The sequence below is a fragment of the Symphodus melops genome (genome assembly GCF_947650265.1).
Source record: "Symphodus melops genome assembly, chromosome: 16".
In the NCBI taxonomy this organism is placed as follows: domain Eukaryota; kingdom Metazoa; phylum Chordata; class Actinopteri; order Labriformes; family Labridae; genus Symphodus; species Symphodus melops.
The window spans coordinates 6,983,739-7,009,412 of NC_136706.1; the positions used below are offsets into that span (position 1 = coordinate 6,983,739).

Consider the following 25,674-nt stretch of genomic DNA (forward strand, 5'->3'; position numbering starts at 1 on the left):
TTTGCTTTCCAGTAAGTGCTGGGTTGCTTCTGCAAATCACACACTGTTGGGCTAGGAGAGGTTGATTTACAGGGTGAACAGGGAGGTGATGTTAACTTGAGTAAAACTGCTGGTTTCTAAGGATAAAGATAACAGTGAGTCATGTCACAACACATTTCACAAATTTTCATAAACTTTTAAACCAGCTTTCATAATGGATCCTGATCTGGAAAATGTAGATCTGATTTTGCCAAAAATGGCCCTACATCTATTTTTGGAGAGATTTGTTATTGCTCTCAGTAAATGTTCAGCTTCAATGACTCACAGCTATTTGGTATAATTAAAAAAATATTTTAAGTAATTTCAAGAATGAAGGGTCACATTTTATTGATTATGACAGACGCATCATATGGCTCCTTGACAGACATACCTCTGTAAAAAGCACTAATTATTTTTCACTCATTACAGAATTGTATCGATACTCTTGCTTGAAAACATCACCTAACACACATTTCCTTCTAAACTGCATCTTATTTCAAGTCCTCAGGCAGCACTCTGCCTCTCTTCCTCGCCCTGTCCTTCTTCTTCTCTGTTTTCGCCACCTTTCGTCTCTGGATGTTCTTCTGTCTCTTGTCCTGCCGATGCTGCATCTTTCCTAATGTGTTCTGGCTTCGCTCGTTCCAGCTCTTCTTCCTCTGAGCCCGATTCTTCTCCTTCTTCTTTAACGCTGTGCGCAGCATGTTCTCGTCATCTTTGATTTTGATGCCCTCTGCCTTGTAGAGCATGTTGGTCCACTTCATCTTCTCCTCGTACTCACGGGCCTTCCCCTCGTCTTTCTCCCGCAGCTGCTCCAGCTTGGCTTTGCGAGCCTCCACGCGCGTGATCAGCTGCTTGTAGTTCTTTCCAGTCAGCGGCGTTATCTGACCCTTCATGCTCTGTTTCTTCATCTTCTTTTTCTGGATTTTGTCCACATATCCCTCCTCCACTGTCTCCACCTTGTTGAAGATGATGGCGGTTTGGTTTCTTTTGTTTGCAGCCGGAGCTGGTGCTGCTTCCTGTTTTATCTCCGCCTGCTCTTCCTGGCCACTTTGTTCAGCAAGTTTCTTCAGCCGGAACTCTTTCCTCTTTCTCTTCTTGCGCTCACGCTCCATTTTCCGCTTTGCTCGCTTTGCCTGGACGGCCTCTGATGAAGCATCCTTTGGCGCTCCCTAAAAATAAAAAATAAAAATAAAAAATGAATAAAACATGTTAGTCCAAAAAAGAAACCAAACTTAAATGTTTAACTACTGCACAGATCAGTCCACTACATGAATCATACTAAAGAAGAGGATTAGAATCTGTGGTGTCTCCTGTATCAAAAGTCCACCTTATATATTCCAATAATCAAAATATTTCAGCTATCACCAAACCAAGCCTTCTTTGCTGCGGCCTGTAGCTGCATGGGATAAAGACGACTTCAGGTCAGGAGGATGAAATCTGGCCGACCAGCCACTGATCACAGCCAGGAAGTCACCATAAAATTAGATCTTTTTTTTTAAGCCAAAACAGATATCTTAGTGTTAATCTATTCAGGATACATGTTCCCCAGTATTCACATATTTGTTCATACACCATAGAGGAGAAAAAGCATGCTTGCATCAGAAGAAATTGAGCAAATAAGATATCTGTTCTGCTTTTACAAGAACTGTAACAAGAAATGTCATGGAATAAAAGAGAAAAGGAAATTTATTTATATTCCTCTTTAACTTTCTTAACCATAACTTTGCAAAGACACAGTCAGGTAGTAAACTTCTTAAAGTGCAAAAACTTAAATAAATATTGGCTGAAAAAAAAAAAAATCTACATTGTGCAACCTTAACCATAAATCCACACGAGAACTTTTTTTTTTGTCCATGTTTTTGACACTGTGATCTCACACACTACATTTGTTTCTCATTTACATCTGAAACAGAACAAACACACTACTGTTTGTAACCTATAACATTCATGTTTGGTACAAGCAAACACTTCACAGTCAATACTAATTTGTCTTGCTTGTTTAAAAACAAACAAACATGCATCTTGCTGAGAAGTCTCTGGGTGAAGTTTAAAGTTGGATTCAGAACCATTAGAGCCCCTTCACCTCGGCAGACTTTTTCCTGTCATCCCTCGAATAAAAAGTCTGCATGAAGTCGGGGGAGTAGATATGCAAACATACTGTATTTTGGTGGTTGCCTCAGTTGCCTGTATATGTCTTTTCTTTTTGATGCATGAATGCCCCTATACATGTGACAGTGTTGTAAAGATTTCAGAGACTCCGCCTCCTCCTAAACCTTGACTGTTTGAAGATATATGTTTCAGCTGACAATGACTCTCCCTCACTTAACGGTGCATGTGTGAAACTATGACATTGTAAGGGCCTAACAGTCCTGAAGATATTTAGAGTTCATGTGTGGATTTAGCTTTTAATAAACCTGCATGTGTTCTGCGTACCTGCCCTCTGGACTCCTCGATCTTTTCATGTAATCTCTTGCGGAGAACATCTACCGTGGAGAAGTTGGACTCTACATTTACTCCTTAAAGAGAAAAACAAGAGAACACTTGAAGAACTTGTGGAGAAGCACTTACTTAATGTTTGTTTTGTTGTATTGGAAGCAAACAACATCCTCTCTCAGACAGGTTATCAAGCGAACAAAGACACATAAATTGACGGGAGGAACACAGACTGTACCTTTAGGTGGCTGTGTTGTCGATCCATTCACACTCTGGGCTTTGGAGCCATTCAGTTTCGCTGTGTTCAGGCTTTTCTGTGCAGCAGTCAAGGGTACAGACTTCTTCAGGGATTTCTGAGTTTTCTCATCAGCAACTTTTTCTTTAAAGTTCTTCTTCTTGCACTTTTTCTTCTTCTTTGGTGGACCTGTGTCACTTTTAGCCTTAAAATGAGCTACACAAAGACAAACACAACATGTATATAAATGGACAAATTTGGGAATGTTCAACATTATAGGGTCAATATAACTAAAATTAGCTGTTCAATCTTTTCTTGTGTCATTTTGTCATTTTAAACTGACATGGCCATTTGTGTCTGAAACAAAGTAAGTGACTTGTTGTGATTTGTTTTCATTAAAAATAGAGATACTGGGAAAATGGGTGATTGATTGTTTATGGTTGTGATTCTGTCCTACAAACACTCGGAATCAAAAAATATTTAATTTTGAATGAATTATTGGAAAAGCAGAAAAAAGGGGAAAGGAGGGTCTCATTTAAGAAGCTCTTAATATAGTTGGTATGTTCATTTATTATTTTGTTCACACAAATAGGTATAAATGTGACAGTGTAGCGCCTCCTGTGGTCACTTTCTGTAATAGCCAGAGTTTCCATGACACATTTAACATTTTAGCTGCCTTCTTTAAACCATTGCACGCACACTGTATAATAGATATATTTGTAATTACAGCAGACGAAATTATATGAAGAACATACGTGAAATGGCTAAAACAGATAGCAAACATACCAAAAGGTCTCTTCTTCGGCTCCTGCTCTCGCTGAGAGAAAACTTTACTCGCGAGTTTCTGAATGTACGAGTCCCTGGAGGCGAGATCCATGTCGACGAAATTAACCTTAAATCTAGTTACAACAAACACGTGAAACCAGTGATTTACAGACAGATGATATCAACATATTTCTCCACACACACACGTGGGGAAAACACGGGGGGCGGAGCGTCACCAACCCGGAAGGAGTAACACCTAAAGATGTCCGCCCTGAGAGCAGTTATGTAGTTGTTCTGTAATCGTTTATCTCATCCAATTTCTCCACCTCTTTCATTCACTGTCTGTATTCAGTATGGGTTCTCTGAAAGCAGCGCTGGTCTATTCCAACAGACTGCTTTCTACTCTTAAAAAGCAGGTGAGTAGATGTGTTTTACGTCCTCGGGTAGTTTCTTGTCTTTGCTTCGTGAATGTCATTGTTGTGGTTTCAGTTTTTAAGGCTTGTTTTGTGTTTCTGCAGACACATGTCATTCACATCAAGAGGACTCTACTACTGCAGAGGCTGACAGTGATCACTCGTGCAGAAGGTAAATAAAGTCATGACAGTGTTGTACAATGTGAAACTAGACTCCTGTTACTTCTTTTCCTCTGTACTTTGTGAACATAAATCCCAGAAATTGCACACAAAAAAAATTAAAACCAATTTGAGGGAAACAGGTTAGTGGCATTTATTGCACTTTTGTAGAAATTACGAAGAAAAAAAGTTGTGGTCAAAGTGTATTTTGAAACCTGAAACTCTGTTACTGGTGTGGCTGATTGTTTTCTCCAGGACACTTTTGAAAAAGAGATTTTTAATCTAAATGAGTTTCTCGTTCTGGTTAAATAAAGGTCAAATAAAAATAAAATAAAAATGTTTGTGTGAAAAGAAAAGTCAATAGTTAGTTGAAGAAGGCAGAAATTTGCTTCAAGGACATGTCTAAAGGATTATTTCCCTGTATTGTTTCTGCCTTACAATGCAATTTAAGTTACAAGGGATATGTGAAGAACTACATTTATATGTAAATAGAAAAAGAAAATTGGAGCTCATGAAAACATATCCAGTAGGTAAGCTATATACATGTGAAATTGCATCAAACGTTTCCTGTCATAAATGTCCTCAGTTTAATGTCAAAGCGTTGTCATTTGCACTTCCACCACTTCCTGTCTCTCATTAGCCTATACATTTATGAACTGATTTATGAACATTCATCCTTTGTTATTACCAGGTCGGTTTGTTCCCTTTGTGCGACAGTCCAGCTCCACGGTTGCGAGTGCAGAAAGAGGAGAAGACTCCTTCCTCAAATGGGTCCTGCTGCTCATCCCCGTCACCACCTTTGGCCTCGGTACATGGCAGGTATGGCTCAATAAATTGGTATTTTCACTTTGAGAAACATGTGTGTGTTTGTTGAACCGACTCAGATACTTTTATTTCCGTGAAGGTGAAACGGCGTCAGTGGAAAATGCAGCTAATTGATGAGCTGTTGAAGCTAACAACAGCAGAACCAATTCCTCTCCCTGCTGAGTGAGTACCCTTATATGAATTCTTAATATTCTCACACGCAAACTAATTGTTCATCGCAGTACATTGTATATGACTTCATACCCAACTGCTATTTTTCTTTCAAAGGTCAAATTGAAAATGCACAAAATGTCAAGAACATTAGAAAATACAAAAAAATATTATTTGCACTTATAATAAGAGAAATGTGTGTAGCATTGATTTAGACATTTTTGAAGGAATACGTGCGAAAACATAAGCATTCTTTCTCAACTATGATTGATCTTGTTCGCTGTGCACCTGATACACTACATGTACACATTGAAATGTACTTCCTGGAAACTTACTATTGTGCAGATATCCTCATTGTGTTTTTCCTCCCTGGATGTTAGTCCTCATGAGTTGAACAGCTTAGAGTACAGGAGGGTGCGAGTGCGAGGACGGTTCGACCACTCGCAGGAGCTGTACGTTCTGCCCCGCTCACCTGTAGACCCCGAGAAAGAGGCCCGAGAGGCAGGCAGGCTGTCCTCAAGCGGAGAGACTGGCGCTAACGTCATCACTCCGTTCTACTGTTCTGACCTCGGGTAAGACAACACATGAAACTGTTTCATTTTGTTATCCTCGTATTTATACATTTAATGCATTTTGTGACCTTTGCCCTCTTCCACTGCAGCATCACAATCCTCGTGAACAGAGGATACGTCCCGAGGCAGAAGATAAGACCAGAGACCAGGATGAAGGGGCAGGTTGGTAGTGACACACAAATACTCCACCTGTTTATGCTGAAACTCTCACCAATATGGGACTCATAGTGAATAGTACAAAACACAAGATGTCTTTTTTTATTCCACTCAGTTTTTCTTCTTTGTTAAAAATGGTTTCCTACATGACCCACAATGCAGCACATTTGCAGTCAATTCAGCTGTCTTATGCTGGTGGCTAATTAAGCCTCCGACGTTTAGAATTTAACTTAAAAATTAAGAGCAGATTAAAGAATTCTGGTGAATTTACTTCAATTTAACAACGCATCCAAGAATGTTAGTTTGCTCCAGACACCGACTGTGTGCACTCTGTAGTTTCCCTTTAAACTTAATGTATGTGGATAAAATATTTGTAGACTCATCTGCAAATATTTGATATCCTTTGGCATCAGAATCAGGTTTTATTGCCCAATATATTTGCACATACAAGGAATTTGTCTTGGTGCAAAAAAAATTAACCTAACTATAGCCAAAAAATGTTTTTATTCCTTAATGGAGCTGTGATAATGCGTCTGTTTAGGTGGAGGGTGAGGTGGATGTGGTCGGTGTAGTCCGACTGACAGAGCAACGAAAACCTTTTGTGCCCAACAATGATGTGGAGAGAAACCGTTGGCATTACAGAGACCTGGAAGGCATGTCCACTGTCACTGGAGCAGAACCCATCTTCATTGATGCTGACTTTGGTACGTTTCAAGAACTACTAAGTCTCCTAGACTCGACTACGTCATAGTGATTGTGTGTTAAATGGAGCCATTAAGATCACGTTGACTTCAATGAACTTGTCTTGTGCCTATTAGGCAGCACCATCCCTGGTGGGCCACTAGGCGGACAGACCAGAGTCACTCTGAGGAATGAACACATGCAGTACATAATGACGTGGTAAGTGGGATGCTGTCTTTATAAATGCACACTGAACAAACTTTACTATGTCCTGTTAGCCGCAGTATGTTGTATAATTGATTTTGTCACTCTCTTTACCTCAGGTATGGCTTGTGCGCCGCCACCTCCTACATGTGGTTTGCAAAGTTTGTCAAGAAGATCGTCTGAAGTGATGTTAAGCAGTGACATTGTTAATGTTGTGCTATACTTGATTAGTGCTTTGTCAACTCCAGTGATACAGCAGACTGGATTGACCTCTAGAAAGATGTTTATAAGAATAAATTAAGACTAATTCATTTGGCCCTTGCATTCTTTGCTACACATCTCCTGGTAGGAATACTTTGATACACATTTTGGTATTGTCAGGGGTTTTATTGATTATCAGGTTCTAAAGAAAATAGCACTTCCACATCCTCCATCATAAAGTAGTTAACAGTACCTTCAGCATGTTGTAATGCTGTTATTAGTGTGAATTAATTGGGTTTGCAGAGACTGCCAAAGGGACAAACTAGAATAGTTGTATCATATGCTGGACCAACTGGTGGTTCATCTTTTTAATGTGGGGATCCCACACACTAAAGTACACAAAAGTTACCATTCCCAAAGTGATTTTCTGAAATAACCATTCCATTCTAATAACTTTAAATATGGTAATTGTCATTTATTGTGCTTTGAAGTCACATTATGCAACCGTCGCTGGTCCCAATTCAGTTTGGTCTGACATTCAGAAGAGTCAGGAGTAATGCAATTTAACCCCCCAAAATTAATTGTAATCGATTGTAAATTGAAACTTTGCTCCACAGCACTTCGATGAAACACAAAACTCCAACACTCGATTAGGACATACATTTTTTATTCCAAACGATTTAACCAAGCTTGGTAGCCAGTTCCTTGGCCTTTGCCTTCTCCAGCTTACTGATGCGGGCTGTGGATTTGGGACCCATGATTCCACCTCCCCAGTGACGACGGATCTGAGGATTAAAAAAAATTCAACCAGTTTAGATGGTGGCCAGGGTTTAAAGATACAAAATGTTGTAATCCAACAGTCGAGTCTTATTCACCTCCTCATATCTGTCATTGTAGTTGGTCTTGATGGCTTCCACAAGCTTGGCGAGCGCACCTTTATCCTCACTAGGAGAGAACAAAACCAGTCAGTACAATACAGAGACATGCACTTACACCTTTGGGTTTTCATTCTGGGCCAATCTGCCCAAATGTGAATTAAATATTTTGTGAAGATTTAGTAAAATATCCTGTAGTGTGTAGATCCGTTTAAGACAACACTTGGGTACAAACAGAAATGCTACATAAACATTTGTAACGGGATTACAAGACATGCTGTGAAAAGATGAAACCCCTCCTACTACTAAGTTTGTCTCGTGCTTCAGCCTGTAATGTCGCTCCTAACCTTTATCAAACTCAAGAGTTCAGTTAGTGTGCACACTTACGGGTTTGTCTGTGTGAAGGCCACTGAAGTGCATGTCTTTCTGTGCACCAGTCTGCCCAGTCGAGCCTTGCCCTTGACGATGCAGTATGGGACGCCCATTTTGCGGCACAGTGCTGGCAGGAACACGACGAGCTACAGAGGCAACAGCAAGAACAAAAGGACAAAAGTCTTAATATAAACCCCAAGAAGCAATTCTTTCAAATGTGACCCAAAAAAGCATCCACTGTCTAACAACGGTCAGGACAGGTTGGTGGGTGGTTTCTGCTCAGGGTTAAAAAGCTCGTGTTTTGATCCACACAGATGATTCAGGTGAAGAAATTCAAACATCATTGCTAGAGACCACTTTTCTAGACGCAACAGCTGCTGTACAAAGTATTACAATTTACCTCAATAGGATCCACATCGTGGGCAATGATGACCAGCTGGGCCTTCTTGCTCTCCACCAGAGAAGTGACGGTGTTCACACCTGTGTGGAAAGAGAAACATAGAATTAATGTCTCAATATTTACCAAGCAGACTCCAGACTATTTCAAAGAACTTTGGCCGATGCTCAGGGTTAAAAAGCTCAATAAAGCATCAAGGTGTGATTCAGGTGAAGAAATTCAAGTCATCATTGCAGTAAGGCCAAGTTAAATGAGGCGTACAATTGTTACAGGTGGAGCAGATATTGTCGGTTCACTTTATGACGACAACCAATTTGTAAAGCTCTCTGATTTGTAATGCTCACCTGCACGGAGGACAGGGGGCCTCTTGGTTGGGGTATCTCCCTTTCCAGCAGCCTTCTGCTCAGCGCGTGCCAGCAGCCTCTGCTTCTTCTCCTGCTTGGTCTCTGGCCTGTACTTGTGGGCCAGCTTGAACAGCTGAGTGGCTGGGGAGAGCAACACACTACAAAATTACCTTCAACAACTCGCAAGTGCAAACATGCACATTTTGCTCTATGGCAGAGAACTTCTAGTATATGCATCAGTGATCTTGGTGGATTGTCAGCACTGTCAATAAGATAGCAAATATTCTTTCACATCATTTGCAAAATCCTTACACCAACAAAGTAGTGTCGATGAATTGTTGTTCTTCAGCAAGCAGCAAAACCATTTTAAACTCACCAGTCTGGCGGTCCAGAGCCTGGGTGAACTGGTTGATTGCAGGGGGAACCTTCAATCGCTTGTAGAGGATGGAGCGCTGCCTCTGCAGGCGGATGTAACGAGGCCATTTCACAAAGCGCGTCAAATCACGCTTGGGCTGAATATCCTGGCCTGTGTGGATCCAACAAAAACAGTAAGTGTCCAGCATCATGCTGCGCAAAACTGAAGAAACTTTTTTTTTTTAATCTAAAAGTGCATCAGAGATCTTGGTGGGAGATTGTCAGCAGTGTTATTAAGATAGCAAATATTCGTTTACATCATCTGCACAGTAATTGTTCTGATTCCTCACAAAATGCGTCCCAGAGATACTTACCGATGCCAAAGTTCTTTGGCCTCTTCTCAAACAGGGGGTTGACTACTTTTTTGGCCTCATGTTTCTTGGCCACAGAAGGGGCAGGAGCCACCTTCTTCCCCTTAGCCTTCTTTCCCTTAGGCTGTCAGAAAGATGGGAAAAATGGTGTTAATATACAATAACTTAGTCATTAACAAGAATAGGTAAGGCAGAAGTTTCATAGTTGAAAGGGCATGCGGGTAATACAGATTAATCAGAGTCCCATCTAAATCTTTCATCTGCTCCTTTGCATACTCTTAAAATATTAAGAAAACAAAGTTTTACCAACAAACTCAGATTCACTGAAAGCCTCAAAGTTAATCAAGCTACACAAGTGTCCATGCTGACCAGTCTGCTCTGCTCCTGACAAGCCACACGAAACTATTAGAAGACTCTGTTACTACCAAATCGGCCACTACTGAAGATACATTACAGACGTAACCCTCAAAATTAATTTACAAAGCCGTCTAACATTAAAGAACTTTGAACGTCGAGAACTTTAAAGAGTTAATAACCATAGCTGCTAGTTAGCATTACCATTCACAAATTGAAAGCAACGCCAGGGCCCATTCACACAACCGGACATACTAGTATAACACTAAACAACGTTTGAATGACCTATACTGTACCAAGGCACAATACTGAAATACGTAATATAAAGTGACTATTTACATCCATGCTGAACATGTAATAACATCATCAAATACCACCAGGAATCGAGCATGTTCACCCAGTTAGCTTTAGCTCCCGAATGGCAGTCACAGTGCTACTCCAGCCGGCAACACCGGAGACACTTAAACCGGTGTTATCCGATAAAAAACATCACATCTACACTCAATATCAACAACATTTGAAAGATAATGCTTCAGAGAATCCATACGTGAACTTAACATTACCGAAAAAAGAAAATAAACAAGGATGCAAACAGATACAACAGCAGCGATGATTTCTCAGAAGAAGCGACTGTGTACCCACCATGTCGGATCAGGCAGAAAGGAAGACAGAAGGATTCTGGGTAATATAAATACCGCGAGGTTTGCGCCGTGGTTACGTGGTCCTGTCACGAGCCGATCTGAGATCAGATTTTACAACGACACGTGTTTCTAGAAATGTTTTTAAAAAGTTTAAATACCGACTCAGGATCCGTTTGAAGATGATCATCTAAAGTGTTAATTTAATGTGTACGTCATTCAAGATAAATTTAGCAATAGAAATGTGTTTCAGTCTTTATCAACTTAATACAAAAATACTTTTATTCACACATAATTACACTTGATGGAGGCATATAAGCTACACCGTATAATAGTGTAACGGAAGGACGTTACAATATTTATTATATTGTTAGTTTTAATTATACTATACTTGATTAGTAATTACAGGACAAACTGTTCCTATGAATTTAAATGTATATTTGATGGTATATTTCACTAAACTGTGAGCTGATTTTGTGATTAAATTTTGTGACTAAAATCAATGAAACTTCACATCGAAACAAATGCAAAAATATTGAAAATAAGTCTGAGAGAATGTGTTACTAATTAACGTCTCTTCATTTTCCTGGAATTATCAACATTTTATATTAAAACAATGCATACAATACATATAATAAATTATACATATAATAAAAATACGAATTTATAGAAATGTCTTTCTTGGACTAAAATAATAATTTAAATAACCATGTAATTTGCACAATTATATATTACTATGTTGTACTTATGTCTTTGTGAATATGTTGTCTGGGACCCCTTTGAAAACGAAGTGATACACCCAGGGGTGATGCACACAGGGGTTTATCCTCATATATAATACATTTCTTGAGAAATTATTAAGGTTTAATTACTTTATTTCAGACCTTTCTTTCACCTTTACGTTTCTTTCATATGAAAACACAGAATAAACGTAACTGAGAAGGGAGGTATCTGCACTCTTTCACATTAAACATTTCTTTATTACGCTGCTACTGTCTCTCTCTCAGAAACAGGCGGAACGAATCTCTCACTGTGAGTGGACGGGCGGAGTTTTTAAGCGACGTTTGTTGGTACGTCACTTCCGTAAACAGTTTACCGTTAGGGATTTAAAATGTCATCTCTATTAACCTAAATTATGTTTCATATCAATTCACACGTTGTTTAACACACGCGTCATACGCAAAAACACAAAGGTAATGTAATAATAATGAAAAAAGTACGTTTGAAGGATTATCTGTAATTAGCTGACGTCTCCTTGTCTCCTTGTCTCCTCCTCCTCTAGCCTTGCGTCGTGCCGTGCCGTGCCGGACCGTGCTGACTCTGGATGGGGAGGAGGCGGACTAGTTTAAGGGATGGTGGACCCTCGTCTCGGCTCCTCGATTTCTTTTCTATCTTGCGGATTTGAACATGGACGAGCAGCTCGTGTTGGTGAATCCGAGTCCTACATTAAGGACGCTGTCATCGCTGCAGCCGTGAGATGGTCGCTACAAGCTTTTCGTTGGTAAACATAGGGGCCTTTCACGCTGCAGAGCTGTTAGATAATTGGTTTAAACGTGGACTATTATTATGAAAAGATGGCCTGAACAACACTACAGTTGTGTAACGTCTGTCTCATCTGTCAGTCCGGGGACAAGACGCTTCACTTGCTGTGGCTGCCCATCGCGTTTATTATTGTGTTAACATAAAGCTAGCTTTAGCTGTAACATCTGAAATACGTCAGTGTTAGTGTTACTGCCCTGTCAAAGCAGCTGACATCCCCCATAGAGACAGTGAGAAGACATGGCTGAACCAGAAGTGTGTCCTCACCTGGACTCCATAGGAGAGGTGACCAAGGAGGACCTCCTTCAGAAATCCAAGGTGGGTGTCATTTTTCACAATGTCAGAAGATGCTCACTGCAGTTCATTGACTGTATGTACCATGTACCTATGACCTTTTCAGCCTTTATCATTTCAGATTGCAATAATAACCACATGAGATGGAATGTAATGCAATTAGCTCTGTTATAGTGCTAAGAGCAACCTTGATTGTGTCAGCTCCTATTCCTTTTAAATCATTTGGACACATGCACATTTTATCCTGATCTTTTGTGTTGTGTACATATTTAAGATTTTCTTCTTTTGCTGCAGGGGACTTGCCAGTCTTGTGGAGCTGGAGGGCCAAACCTGTGGGCCTGTCTGCAGGTAATGGTTGAGACTTGAATACTTACAAAAACATTGTGTTGCATGGTTTAGCTCGTGCACCTCAACTCTGAACTCCTGAGTGCAGCTACCACGGCATTTTAAATGCAAGGTCCAGCGTAATGTTCAATAATTAATGATGACGTGGGCCATTAATGTTGTTATAAATGCATCAGCAGGAAATCAAGAACACCTTTAGAGCTGTGATTTACACCTCAAGGTTCCTCTATAATGCACTATTTGTGCTTTTTTTTTTAGAGTGACTGCCCGTATGTCGGTTGTGGCGAGTCGTTCTCTGATCACAGCACCCTGCACGCACAGGTAAATCCCCCACACGGCTTCTGTCATCACTTGACCTTCTTGGTGATTTGTGAAAAGCAGATGACAACAACAACCAGTCCTGTAAATCATTGTGAGTTTGTTTCTCTGTAGACTAAGAAGCACAACCTGACCGTTAACCTGACGACGTTCAGGATCTGGTGTTACGTGTGTGAGCGGGAGGTGTTTTTGGAGCCCAGGCCGGCGCTGGTGCCCGTCCCCGTCGCTCCTCACCACTGTCTCTCTGCAGAGCAGGTATCTTCTCTCTCCTTAAAGCGCTGCGTTTTTAAAATTCACACAACCTTTTCTTCACGTGCCTAACATTAGAAGTATCTTCGATTGGTTTATCCAGGAAGCAGCTCCTCAACCAGTAGGTCACCCGCTAAAAGGCGTTCCCATTGCTGTTGCAGAAGATGAAGGGTCAGAGTCAGAGGAGGATGAACTCAAACCTAGAGGTACAAAGAGTCATAAATTCTTTCCCAAACAACTTTTTTTCCCCCCTGGATGTTCAAAAAGCTATTAAGAGGAATGAATTCAATCAAAAAGCCCTGAAGAATCAGCGTCAAAAGTTGTAAATATTGCTTGTAATCACAGGTCATAGCAGCCATTTTTAATAGAGATAAATACTTCGGAGTTTAAGAATAGGGGCCCTGTGGTACTGATAATCAAAAATCCCTCTTTGTGTGTCTCCTCTGTTCAGCTAGGTCCAAAAATAAGTCGCCGCTGCTTCATTTTGCACTCTCTCTGAATTTAAGAAACATTCTCTCTCCCCTTTTATGCAGGCCTGACAGGGATGAAAAACATCGGAAACTCGTGCTACATGAACGCTGCTCTTCAAGCCCTGTCCAACTGGTGAGGTTCACTTCCTCTCAGTACACCTGCTACATCCCCAGAGATGTGTTTGTTCCTCTTCTTCGTTTTCATCAGCCCTATTCAGACTGCCTTTTGAAGCCGCAGCATTTACGCCCCTGTGACGTTTCGACTTCAATCTGAATGACTCATAATAATAATAATAATAAGAGGGCGAAGCGACCACCCCTATGCACCGTCATCAGAGGTTGTAACAGAGGCATTAAAGAGGCGAGACTGTATCAGCTGAGCCAGGAGGACAGCACTGTGTGTGTGTGTGTGTGTGTGTTCTTCTGCAAGACTTAGATATTAGACATAGATATTATACCATCACGGAATCAATATGAATATGACTACCAATTCTGAAAAGGGCTTATGTTTGTTAACTCCCCTTCAGTAAAACAAGTCTTGCTGATGTTATTTTGCCCCTTCTCTTTTTTTCCCCCACCAGTCCTCCTCTCACTCAGTTCTTCCTGGACTGCAGTGGATTGGTACGAACCGATAAGAAGCCCGCTCTGTGTAAGAGCTACCAGAAACTCATCTCAGAACTCTGGCATAAAAAACGGTAATCAGCAGCGAAAAAGATGAAACCGAAATTGTTGTGACGAGTAATGTGTGTGTCTGTTGCTCAAACTAACTGTCATAGTATCAACCCTCCCAGGCCCAGCTATGTGGTCCCTACCAGTCTGTCTCATGGCATCAAACTCGTAAACCCTATGTTTCGTGGTTACGCTCAGCAGGTAGGGGCAAGCTCCCAGCAGGTAACTACACCTGGCACCACTCAGCAGCTTCACAATGTCTTCTTTTTATGTTTACCGTCAAACCCATGTACTTCCCCCCCTTAAAACCTTCTGTTTTGTTTTTTTTAACAACTACATTTTTGAAATGTGGCTCTTGAGTTTTTGTGTTTTTTAAGGGATAGTTCCTTCATCCTCACAACTAGGCCAAGTCGTAGATGCATTTTAAACAGTGGGGAGGAAACTTACTAAGCACATGAATCAGAACAATACGTGCTCAGAGAAGTCCAGCCAATCCTCTGAGGGGTTTTCTTTTCTGCTCCTGACACATAAAGACTTCACAGACAATCTGAACACACGAGCTCTTTCTCACAGAGAGGCAGTTCGCTTCTGAGCTAAGCATGAAGCGCGGTTGAATGTGGACTAGGCTAACCTTCAAATTGTCACTTTTTCATCCATCTGCTTTCATACAAATCAGGCAAACGAGTTCTATGTTGACGCACTGTTTTGCAGGGGCCGAGCAAGGCTAACGGTTTCCCCCCTGTTCCCATTCTTTATGCTAAGCTAAGCTAACTCTCTCTCTGAGATGAAGCTTTGTGTCTCAGCACAGAGGAGTCAACCCAACCTAATTCTTTTTTAAGAAGAAGCAGCTGAGTGCATTTCCTAAACGTCCTAAACTTTCTTCAAGTCTGCGAAGGCTAAGAGCTGCTCCTAGTGACAACGTTCAAAAAACATTCTTTGAATCAGGACAGTTTGTCCCCTTAAAGGGGAGATTTGATCCTTGTAAAGATGAAAGTTATTCACAAAGCGTCTTAGCCCTTAAGAGAGAGTGAGGAGGACTTTTAAGAGGCTTAAGAGTTTCTCAAGCTGAGGAGAAAATGGAGAATTGTTCTGATGGGCAGAACAGAGTTCGAAGTATTTTTGCAGACATTTCAATCCATTGAGGATTTTTTTTTTCTTCAGTAAAAATGAGACATGCATGTCCATTTTCTCTGCACGAGGTGACCTCAGCGGCTGCATTCAGTCACTAATTAAGGCTCGCCACAGACGTTTTGGTAAACTCCACTCTGAAAAGGTCATTGTCTGATTAGATTGTATGATTGGACCTAATCGATTTCACCGCCCGTCTACGCTCATTATCACAAAGAGAGCATTATTTTTCTCCATTTAAAAAAAAAAAAAAAAAAAAAATTTTGGGGAAAAAAAAACAAAACTAAAAAAACATGTCATTCCGAGCAACCGAGGTCAACCACGCCTCCTCATTAAGAGACACATTTCTGTCTCTTCTGCTCAGATTGCTCTCAGAAAGTTCCTAAAATCCTTGCTTGGATTTTTGAAGCTGATTTAAGAAGCTCTCTGAGAGGCCCATCGGATTGTGAATGCGTACCTTAAGAAACCAAAACACATCAAGAGTGAGCAGTTCAAGTCACATCTGTGAATTTGTAAAAGAATACGAAACATCGTTATCCCTTGAAATACACAAAATAGTAACCCACACACACGCCAGTTTGTTTGATTCTTTGTGAGACACTTAAAATGTGGAACTACATTTAACCATGTCTACTACTGTAACCAGGATTAGAGTGTGTTTTATTGGACGTATGTATGTATTTATTTAGTTGTATTTGTTTATTTAACAGGGACACATGCAATGAAGGTAGCTTGATATGTATAATACAGAGTAGACCGCTTTAGGTTTTGCAGCCATGGCTAATTCACAGTACCTGCCCTGGCTTGGTTTATGGGATAAAAACAGAAGTTATAGACAGAAACATTGTAATACGATACAAATAAGAGACTGAAATAAGGACGAACAGTGAAGTTAGGATTAAAAGAAGAAGCACAGTCACTGTTCTCTGCAATTTAAGATAAGATATAAACCAAGGAGGTGAATCCTTTTGAGATGATGAGGTGATTCACAGGATCAAGGTCTTTTTTTTTTTTTTTTTTAGACCTAAAATTCTGCTCCCACCACACCACCCTTATCCAGGGACTGTTCCATAGTTTCAGTTAGGTTACAGTTGGCTAACCCTGCTGAACCCTTTAATCTAAAAGCTAAAACATCGTTTGTTGTCATTACTTTCAAGGTTATCAGCATGTTCTCTTAGCTACACTTTTTTTTCATGAATTTTCAGTTATGAAACTGGTCTGTAGTCAAAGACCTGATCAGTTGCTCCAGCCTCAACAATTGAGGTTATAATTGCTGTTTTGCCGTGTTGTCATACCATGTGTAAATGTTAGAGGTGTTGACATGACCCTGCTTGTACTGGGTCTGAGTGGTGTAAGCAGTAATGCTGTCTTGTTACAAATATTCACCTATACAGTACATACATTTTGTGTATCCACTTCCTCTGCAAAACTCCTGTGAATGTGTATGTAACAGCCCTCATGCATCCTCCTCTTGAGTAAGTGTTGTGTGTGTTTCTTGCTGCAGGACACTCAGGAGTTCCTGCGCTGTCTGATGGACCAGCTTCACGAGGAGCTGAAGGAGCCGCTGACCGAGTGCAGCATGAGCGCCGACGGAAGTGACGGCGAGGAGATACGAGACGGAGACCCCTCCCCGTCCGAGGATGAATTCCTCTCCTGTGACTCTGGCTCCAGCAGTGACCGGGGGGAGGGGGGAGGAGTGGGTGACGGCGAGCCCCTCCTGCAGGATGAGTGCGACGGGGTGAGGACACCCGCGGCAGGGATTGTGGACGTCACCACCGGCGGGTTGATCTCGGAGAAGGAGAGGCTGAAGGAACGAAGGGTGTCGGGTTCGCCCCTCCGTGGAGGCTCTCAGGAGATGGATGAGGATGCGGATGTGGATACGGCGGCGGAGGAGGGGGCTCCTGAGAGGGGAGGGGAAGAGGAGGTGTCGCCACCAGCAAACCCTGAGGTCCAAAGCCAAGAGAACAACCAGATAGCAGAAACGGTGCAACCCGAAACACAGGAAAACATCACCTCAGGTACGAGACCTGCTGGATTTTAGAAAGGAAAACTCACGCTTTGGATTGTTTGTTTCTAAACTGATGATTTTGTGCTCTCAAAATGTTCTTTTAGAGCCAGACAACGAAGCATCAATGACCCAGACTCAGCCTCAGTCCACTCCATGCAGCCCTGTACGAACCCTTCAGGAGCTGCATCCCAAACTGTCGTCCAGTCCGCCTCGATCCAGTCCCCTCCGCTCTGCAGGACCTGCATACTCTTTCAAAAAAGGTGAGGAAACATCCACAACTGGAGGCTCTACATTGAACACAGATTTTATTTGAGACCTTAAGCAGTGCAGTGAGAAGACTCTTACTTCCCTCTCTCGTATCCATACACGAGTCCCTCCACACCAAGTTAACATGGCCCTCTAGACTGTACAGCTTACATCTGTCAAAACTTTTTAATGATGTGCAGATACAGAAAATGTAGAAAGTAAAGAAAAAGGACCAAACTCCCATTAGGAAGCTGCATAAAGATTTGAGGTTGACAGCTGTGTTTTTACTTACTTTATACTTAAAAACATTCACATTATATTTCTATATTATCGTTATGCACCTTCACACAAAGACAATTTTGTGTTTAAACCTAACTGACAATAAACCAGACTCTGATTCTAACGTCGCAGGTTACAGCTCAAAGGCTGCCTCTATTAAGATTGTCTTCCCCCCCTGTGATCTCCAAACTTCCAGCTCAGCTGCTGCTCAGCAGCCGGAAGAAGAAACAGTCTCACTACCGTAGTGTGATCTCGGACATCTTCGACGGCTCCATCCTCAGCCTAGTCCAGTGTTTGACCTGCGACAGGGTGAGCTGCACTTCACCTGTTTAAACACAAGAGGGAGCTATACATGTATTTGAGTAAGAATGAATAAAACTGTACTCTTAATGGCATATTTCTTTCCGGGAAGATGAAAGATGTTAATCCTGTGCCAATTTTCTTTAATTTCTCATTTCCCTGTGATATTTACGAAATCACAATTATTATTTTTGTCTAATTCTTTATTTAGAGAATGGATGGGATAACTTTAGTTTTTTGGAAATAAAAAAAGAAAATAGCTGAGAATGATCTGCTGTGAAAAATGCTTGTTATGAAAAAAACAGTGTATCCTAAAACCCTATTTTATAAAAAACCTGTATTAGTGCTCATCTCCTATATTCATGTTTAAAAGAAGGAGCTGCAGGGATTTTTTTTTTAAATGTTTATTTTAGGGATTTTATGCCTATTATTTTAAGACAGGACAGTGGATAGAGTCAGAAATCAGGGAGAGACAAAGAGCAGGGAATGAAATGCGGGAAAGGAGCCATTTTCAATCCAGGCCGTCCGCTTGGAGGACTACAGGCTCCATTTATGGGGCATGCGCACTTAGCACTTGGCTACTGGCGCCCCAATAATGGTTTGATTAAACATGTTGGAAGACTGTTCAGAAAATAATCTAAATGTCAGTGTACATAGTCTGTCCCTTTTCATGTATTCACATGCATACAAGTAATTAAAACCCTGAGTCACCCATCCACCTCCAACACTTCTAGTTTACAGATCCTCTGATAAACACATGCTGGGTTAACCATTTCTCTGACTGTGTGACAGGTCTCTACAACAGTGGAAACCTTTCAAGACTTGTCCCTCCCTATTCCTGGTAAAGAGGACTTGGCCAAGCTCCACTCATCCATACACCAGAACCTTCCGGTAAAGACAGGCGTTTGTCCTGACAATTACAACTCGCAGGGCTGGATCTCCTTCATCATGGACTCCATACGCCGGTCAGTGGACCACGTTGGAAATTGTCAAACACGTCAATTAATCAAGCTTCATTTATAAAGCACCGTTCATCCAAATCAAATGCATTTCACAGTGCTTAACAGCCAAAAGGATGACTGATATGATTCAGTGAGCAATATCCTGGAAGTGGTTTCATCTTGACGTAGGTGGAGATGACATGAAGACTACCAGTGTAATCATGAGTTTATTTCTTCAGAAAGTCAGCAATATCTCTGAAAATCAAAAGTGTGTGGTTGAGGTTTAGTCACCATAGGGAGTTCATTTTTGGCCACTTTTAAAACCCATTGTGACATTTTCTTCAGCATACCTATTGACGATTGATGTTTCCTGTTTACAAACCTTTACTGTAATCTGTTGACATCTAAAAAAAAAAGTCGACAGAATGCCTCCAAAGTGGCTCTGTTTTAGAGAGTTGTTCGTGTACTGATGCCTTTAATATCCGTTAGTGTAGTATCAGTAAGAAACTGTTTTAGGCAAAAACTGAACAATTGCCATGTGAAATTGATGGAGAGTGTAGCTTCAGTCCAAACTTGCAGAATGTCAATAGTATGCATGTTTTTAAATGTAGTTGTACCAGAGGGGTACCCATTATTGACTCATGTTCAGGTATAAGAGCTCTAAGCTAAAGATCTCCAGACCTTTAAAATGGTTCATGCAGCAAATGAGCCTTGAGGACATCTGGGATTGTGTCCAGCACTGATTGGTTGGAGAGATTATGTAGACTGTGGAGGGCCATGAAATACTTGCCCAGTCATCCAAGACAAGACCTGAGTACTGAGCCAGACGCTGACTGCTGACAGATTTGCAGTCTTTCTGGGATTTTTCTGAGCTGTTGCCATTTTTGTTGGACAGCTGCTTTCTAACAACAACAAAACCTTTCTTAGTTTCTTGAACAGAAGTCCCTGAACCTTTTTTAGTTCTTAGGTTTTTTTGTAGCCAGAAGTGATTATATTTACCAACTTCCTGAATCATTAGAAAAGCCAATAGGGAGAGCCAATCGACAGATTCAGGAAGTTGGTAAATATAATCACTTCTGGCTACAAAAAACCTACTCTTTAAAACCTTGATTTAAACTTTAACTATAGCATTATTAAAAAAAGAGAGATCTGCAGCAGGCGTCGAGACACAACAGATACACAACGGAAAACATGAGAAACACAGACAAACAGAAAATCCACTGCATGCCGCTCAAATGAAAAACAAGTTTACTCTGACCTCACTGAGCCAGAGGCTGAAACAGTTCAGGCACAGCACAGGAAAGTGTATTAAGTAAATAAATAGCTGTGTAGTAGGTACAAAAATAATTATAATGAATAAACAAGCTAGACCTCTAGTCTGGGTGTTACAGTAATTATTCCTAGATATCTCTTTGTCCCTTTGCATCTTCAAGAGCCTTTTCCATCTTAAAGGTAACCATCAGGTCAGTCTTGCTGCTTGTGTATTAAAAACAACAAATACCATCACACAGCCTTCGTGCTGTGTCAGAGAGTCTGATTAAAAAACTACTTGTAATATGAGCTCATTTGCCTGGAGCTGGTGTAGCTTCATGCAGATTTTTTGGGTCATGTTATTGTTACACAAAGATGATATTTTCCCTCCTTTTGTATTTTGCCTCCAAACAGGTTTGTAGTTTCATGTATTCCCACTTGGTTTTGGGGGCCAATGGTGACCCTGGAGGACTGCCTCGCTGCTTTTTTTGCTGCAGATGAACTCAAGGGTAAATACAAAGCTACTCTACTGTAATACTATCATACTTTTTTTTTAAAGAGTAGATCATTCAGTGCTTTATATTTCCTTTCCCCAGGGGACAACATGTACAGCTGTGAGAGATGTAAAAAGTGAGTATGGAGTTAATCAAAGTAGAGAAATCTATTAAGCCTGCTGAATCTCCCTCGCTCTTTTTAATTAAAAGATTAAAAAAAGATTTTTTAAATTGCATTTGATTTTTTATTTTCTTCTACATTTCTTTGCAGGTTAAGAAATGGTGTGAAATATTGCAAAGTACTTAAACTTCCAGAGGTACATGTTCTGTTGTTATCTCCTCTCCATCTGGTTTTAAGTGTAAGTGTTGGGCTACAACTTAAAGGGGATTGTCCCCACATATGTTACAGATTTTATGTATTCATCTGAAACGCTTCCGGCACGAAGTCATGTATTCGTTCAAGATCGGCAGTCACGTATCCTTCCCATTGGAGGGCCTCGACATGAGACCTTTCCTGGCCAAAGAGAGTCCGTCCCAAGTTACCACCTACGACCTGCTGTCAGTCATCTGTCACCATGGCACCGCAGGAAGTACGAGATTGCTTCATTTCCTACAGATAAAAATGTTTCACAACTTATTTGCATGTGCTTAGCAACTTCTGGAAAATGAGGACACGTGTACATGTTTGTATCTATTTCAGTCACATCTCTTTCCCAACACTGTCTTTAGAAGTTTTTGTCGTTGGTGTTGCTTCAGGTGGACATTACATAGCTTACTGTCAGAATGTGATCAATGGCCAGTGGTATGAGTTTGATGACCAGTATGTGACAGAAGTCCATGAGACAGTGGTGCAGAATGCAGAGGCCTACGTTTTGTTTTATAGGTGAGTTTTCATAATTATTTATTTTTATTGTTGTTTATGTATGCTGATATGCTCAACACTAATTTTAACTTTTCTTTATTCAGAAAAAGTAGTGAGGAGTCGGTGAGGGAGAGGCAGAAGGTTGTGGCTCTGGCCAACATGAAGGAGCCATGCCTGTTGCAGTTTTACATCTCCAGAGAATGGCTGAATAAGTTCAACACCTTCGCTGAACCAGGCCCTATCAGCAACCACACCTTTCTCTGTCAGCACGGAGGTATAAAAATGTGCATCTAAAAAATTGCAAAAGATAAAATTCCTTCTATATCACATCAAGACAAGAAACATACATTTCTATGATGGGTAATGAACTTACTCCCAGCTGTAAAAACAGTCGTATGTCAACAGAGCTTTACAGTCTTATGAGGTCATAACGATCATTTTGGTCAGGGAGTTACTTTCTGTAATTTACATTTTCAAACATTCCTAAAGCATTCCCGACCACACATCGCTCATAACACATTTGACTTTGTTTAGAAGTGAAAAGCAGATATCATACAAGAAGCAGCCAGCGTATGATCAGAGGGGATTTCTGATGGTCTGCTATCAGTAACGAGCCAGCAGCTTGGGATGCTAACTCCCTCCCTGTACTTCTTGCCTCTGCACTGAGTTAGCACCCTCCCTACAAAAGGAGGGAGGGTGCCACAAGTTTATGCATTACTGAGTGACAGGCTATCATTTAAAGAAACAATAAGTATGAATCAATCAGCAAGAATTAGTAATAGTTTTCTCATTTAACATGTTTTTTTTCCCCCCTTACAGGAATCCCTCCAAACAAGTACAACTACATAGATGACTTGGTGGTGATCGTTCCCCAGAATGTGTGGGAGTACCTTTACAACAGGTGACTTCATTTCAGCTTAGAAGTGTTGTGAAAGTGTTAACGACATTGATCTGATTGGACAGATTTACATTGCCTGACTCTTTGCTGTGAGGTTCTTATAGGTTTGAATTAGTGGCTTAATGTCCTTTATTTATAATGTATCAAAATAGACACTGACCCTGTCAACACACCCATGCGGGGCCCATGTGGGTCAGATATGGGCTGGTGAATGGCCCAGCTAGTTTGGGCCCCAGATTGGAGCAACCTGGGTTGCCCATGTGGGTCTAAGCTAGAGCCTATGTAATGCCCACCTTGAGCCCATCTGGGCTTGCCCACATGGGGCCACCATGGAACCCCCGGACAAAATTAACCGGGACCCAGCTGGGCTGCCCAGATGGGGCCCATTCACCAGCCCATATCTGACCCACATGGGCCCTGCATGGGTGTGTTGACAGGGCCCGGACAAAATTAACCCGGGACCCAGTTGGGCCGCCCAATGGGGCCCATTCACCAGCCCATATCTGACCCACATGGGCCCCGCATGGGTGTGTTGACAGGGTGTGTTGACAGAGTCTACTGCCCATGTGGGGCCCAACAACAAAGCCCACTCTAAGCCCATACCCACCCAAAGCCCAACCAGCCCAAGTGAGGCCCATATGGGCCCCAACTGTACGTGTTTGCTGGGGAAACATAACAAGTTTGGACAGTGCCCACTTTCGGTCCTGGAGATTCCAAACCAAAAAGTGACCTCCACTCAAGGATCTTCACCAGCCCATTCAATATAACCTCACAGGTCACCCAGTCCCATGTTTCTCGTTGGCGTATCAGCGACAGAAGCTGATGGTGCTCCAGATACGAACATCTTCATTTCACTTGCTCTTAATACCAAAGCTTCTTCGGGACGGCAGTGTCTGGGTCTCTCTTCCTTTCATGCTGTTGTAACTGCTGGTTCAGCCAGTTCCACATCAGCTTCGCAAACGTGGCAACTTTGGTGCAGACAAACCCCATAAAATGCACCCTTTTGATTTTTAGCCGGTGCGAGCTGGCAGAATATGAATTCAGCCAGGTGCTTCTCATGGCTCATGTTTTTAAAAATAGGGCTGCAAGTCTAAATCTCTCATAAAGATTGCTTTCACACAATTAGTGCTACAGTGACATCAGTAAAGTGTCTCTGAATTGATCAGCAGAATCAGCAAACCCATGCCATAAGTTTGGAATATTTTGCACATTCCGTTTGGATCACATTTTCTCAGGTTTCAATGTTTCGTTGTGTCTTCAGCTTTGGAGGCGGCCCAGCAGTGAACCACCTGTATATGTGCGCCATCTGTCAGGTGGAAATTGAAGCTCTGGCTAAACGTAGAACAACGGAAATAGACACTTTCATCAAGGTAACAAAAAGCAAAGTGTTACCTGTGTCTAAACATGTCTTTTTTTTGGTTTTGTTTTAATAAAGTGCTGACTCAGCATGTTTTCTTCTATTTGTAGCTGAACAAGGAGTTTCAGGCTGAGGAGGCTCCGACTGTGATCCTCTGCATCAGCATGCAATGGTTCAGAGAGTGGGAGGGCTTTGTGAAAGGCAAAGACAACGGTATGAACCTGCTGATAGACTAAGTCAACAGTGTGTTGTTATTTTTAACTTTATACTTGAGCACTTTTTAATCATTTGTCATCTACAGAGCCACCCGGTCCCATCGACAACAGTAAAATAGGTGTCATGAAAGGAGGACATGTACAACTTAAGCAAGGTGAAAGTCAACACAGGTAGAAAAGAAGGAAATAAGAAACACAAACTTTCAATGTAATGTTACTTTTATCGGTACTTCTCTCTTCAGGTGCAGACTACGGTCAGATCTCAGAGGAGACATGGCAGTACTTGTTGGGTATTTATGGTGGAGGCCCTGAGATTGCAGTGAGGCAGACGGTGGCACCCGCTGACCCTGACAGCCTCCATGGAGAGAGGAAGATCGAGGCGGAAACCAGAGCACTTTGAGATAGAATGAGGTTGGATAATTTACTTTTTTTTAACTTTTTTTTTAAATGGCCATTAAATCAGCATCATCCTGGGTAAAAACTCACATTCCCCTGTGCATACAATTTACTGGAAGGAGTGACTAGGAGTGGAAATTTTTGCTAGCCATGGAAAAAAACACATTTTCCACCTGTTTCTCTAGCGTCACCCACATTAGCTCATAAATTCCTCCGAGTCTGCAGAGAGCAGAGATATCTGCACATTCAGGCCAAGAATAAGGGAGGCAGTTCATTCAGTGAAATAAACATCTCTAAATCCATTATCGAGCCTTTAGGCCTGTTATGTGTCCATTTGTTCACAATTTCTTTTTCCAACTTTCTCCCTTCTCTTCAGATCTTCTGACCCCCTCCCTCCCTATTCCTGCCTTCACAGGAAGCTGAGGAATTTGCACCTTGGTTAAGAAGCCTCGCCGTGAGCACTTTGTAAATGTAGCAGCGAATTATCCCGGAGACGTGTGGAAGAGGGTATTTAAATATCACATAGTTTATTTATTGGAAAACTCTGATCCTTGATGTTAAGGTGTAAAAAATAAGACATTGTGTCACATCTTTGGAGCTGTTTTCTGTAGTGTCAGTGGCTGTTCTAGTGACTAGGTGTCATATTCTGCTAAACCGGCTGTGGCCAACACAAAGCAGAGGTTGGAAGACCAACCCAACAACGGTATGATGTTTGGTTTGAAGACTGTGCTTCTCTTCTTCTGTGAAAGCAGCAACCAAGATACATTCAGAAGCTTCCTGTTGTTTGCCTGTTTACTTGCTACATAAAAACAAGTTGAGAAATCAAGTGAGAATTATTGCTTCGATCTAACTCTTACACCTCCAACCTTAAATAAACAGTATATCTGAGCCCTCAGGA

At 41.4% G+C, this 25,674-nt stretch overlaps 4 protein-coding genes across 6 annotated transcripts; 2 read left to right on the top strand and 2 right to left on the bottom strand.

Annotated features, from left to right (window-relative positions):
- Positions 1-349: 349 nt before the first annotated feature.
- On the bottom strand, positions 350-3,607 carry surf6 (surfeit 6). The gene is made up of 4 exons (XM_079364139.1): positions 3,473-3,607; positions 2,690-2,902; positions 2,452-2,534; positions 350-1,187 (listed from the first exon to the last, which is right to left on the bottom strand). Exons 1-4 carry the CDS (start codon positions 3,561-3,563, stop codon positions 510-512), a joined length of 1,065 nt encoding a protein of 354 aa, XP_079220265.1. The 5' UTR covers positions 3,564-3,607; the 3' UTR covers positions 350-509.
- A 126-nt stretch (positions 3,608-3,733) lies between these two features.
- Positions 3,734-6,923, top strand: surf1 (SURF1 cytochrome c oxidase assembly factor). The gene is made up of 9 exons (XM_079364140.1): positions 3,734-3,867; positions 3,970-4,036; positions 4,715-4,842; positions 4,928-5,010; positions 5,379-5,570; positions 5,660-5,732; positions 6,268-6,430; positions 6,545-6,626; positions 6,731-6,923. The coding sequence occupies exons 1-9, from the start codon at positions 3,805-3,807 to the stop codon at positions 6,792-6,794; spliced, it is 915 nt and encodes a 304-aa protein (XP_079220266.1). The 5' UTR covers positions 3,734-3,804; the 3' UTR covers positions 6,795-6,923.
- Positions 6,924-7,462: 539 nt separating this feature from the next.
- On the bottom strand, positions 7,463-10,620 carry rpl7a (ribosomal protein L7a). 2 transcript variants are annotated; one of them, XM_079364137.1, is made up of 8 exons: positions 10,522-10,620; positions 9,529-9,649; positions 9,177-9,326; positions 8,801-8,941; positions 8,460-8,539; positions 8,075-8,205; positions 7,688-7,757; positions 7,463-7,597 (listed from the first exon to the last, which is right to left on the bottom strand). In XM_079364137.1, exons 1-8 carry the CDS (start codon positions 10,522-10,524, stop codon positions 7,493-7,495), a joined length of 801 nt encoding a protein of 266 aa, XP_079220263.1. In that variant the 5' UTR covers positions 10,525-10,620; the 3' UTR covers positions 7,463-7,492. The 2 variants fall into 2 exon arrangements, with proteins under 2 accessions (XP_079220263.1, XP_079220264.1); XM_079364138.1 differs by lacking the exon at positions 10,522-10,620 and adding an exon at positions 10,084-10,107.
- Positions 10,621-11,547: 927 nt separating this feature from the next.
- usp20 (ubiquitin specific peptidase 20) lies at positions 11,548-25,602 on the top strand. 2 transcript variants are annotated; one of them, XM_079364135.1, is made up of 26 exons: positions 11,548-11,710; positions 11,800-12,018; positions 12,282-12,374; positions 12,645-12,698; positions 12,954-13,016; positions 13,128-13,268; positions 13,366-13,468; positions 13,796-13,865; positions 14,314-14,427; positions 14,524-14,623; positions 17,034-17,547; positions 17,642-17,797; positions 18,259-18,371; positions 19,155-19,327; positions 20,969-21,063; positions 21,151-21,184; positions 21,320-21,365; positions 21,458-21,638; positions 21,805-21,931; positions 22,015-22,184; positions 22,730-22,811; positions 24,070-24,178; positions 24,276-24,378; positions 24,467-24,535; positions 24,623-24,791; positions 25,153-25,602. In XM_079364135.1, the coding sequence occupies exons 3-25, from the start codon at positions 12,297-12,299 to the stop codon at positions 24,778-24,780; spliced, it is 2,853 nt and encodes a 950-aa protein (XP_079220261.1). In that variant the 5' UTR covers positions 11,548-11,710; positions 11,800-12,018; positions 12,282-12,296; the 3' UTR covers positions 24,781-24,791; positions 25,153-25,602. The 2 variants fall into 2 exon arrangements, with proteins under 2 accessions (XP_079220261.1, XP_079220262.1); XM_079364136.1 differs by having other exon boundaries at positions 11,800-12,374; positions 14,524-14,602.
- The last annotated feature ends 72 nt before the right edge of the window (positions 25,603-25,674 follow it).

Coding starts and splice junctions, on each gene's coding strand:
- surf6 (XM_079364139.1), bottom strand. CDS start 3,563: ATGGATCTCGCCTCCAGGGACTCGTACATTCAGAAACTCGCGAGTAAA. Junction 2,535..2,689: donor GACAACACAGCCACCTAAAG/GTACAGTCTGTG, acceptor TTTCTCTTTAAG/GAGTAAATGTAGAGTCCAAC. Junction 1,188..2,451: donor TCGAGGAGTCCAGAGGGCAG/GTACGCAGAACA, acceptor TTTTATTTTTAG/GGAGCGCCAAAGGATGCTTC.
- rpl7a (XM_079364137.1), bottom strand. Junction 8,942..9,176: donor GGCTCTGGACCGCCAGACTG/GTGAGTTTAAAA, acceptor TGCTCTCCCCAG/CCACTCAGCTGTTCAAGCTG. Junction 7,598..7,687: donor ACAATGACAGATATGAGGAG/GTGAATAAGACT, acceptor TTTAATCCTCAG/ATCCGTCGTCACTGGGGAGG.
- usp20 (XM_079364135.1), top strand. CDS start 12,297: ATGGCTGAACCAGAAGTGTGTCCTCACCTGGACTCCATAGGAGAGGTG. Junction 18,372..19,154: donor AGTGTTTGACCTGCGACAGG/GTGAGCTGCACT, acceptor ACTGTGTGACAG/GTCTCTACAACAGTGGAAAC. Junction 21,639..21,804: donor TCACCATGGCACCGCAGGAA/GTACGAGATTGC, acceptor GTGTTGCTTCAG/GTGGACATTACATAGCTTAC.
- surf1 (XM_079364140.1), top strand. CDS start 3,805: ATGGGTTCTCTGAAAGCAGCGCTGGTCTATTCCAACAGACTGCTTTCT. Junction 5,571..5,659: donor TTCTACTGTTCTGACCTCGG/GTAAGACAACAC, acceptor CTTCCACTGCAG/CATCACAATCCTCGTGAACA. Junction 6,627..6,730: donor ATGCAGTACATAATGACGTG/GTAAGTGGGATG, acceptor TCTTTACCTCAG/GTATGGCTTGTGCGCCGCCA.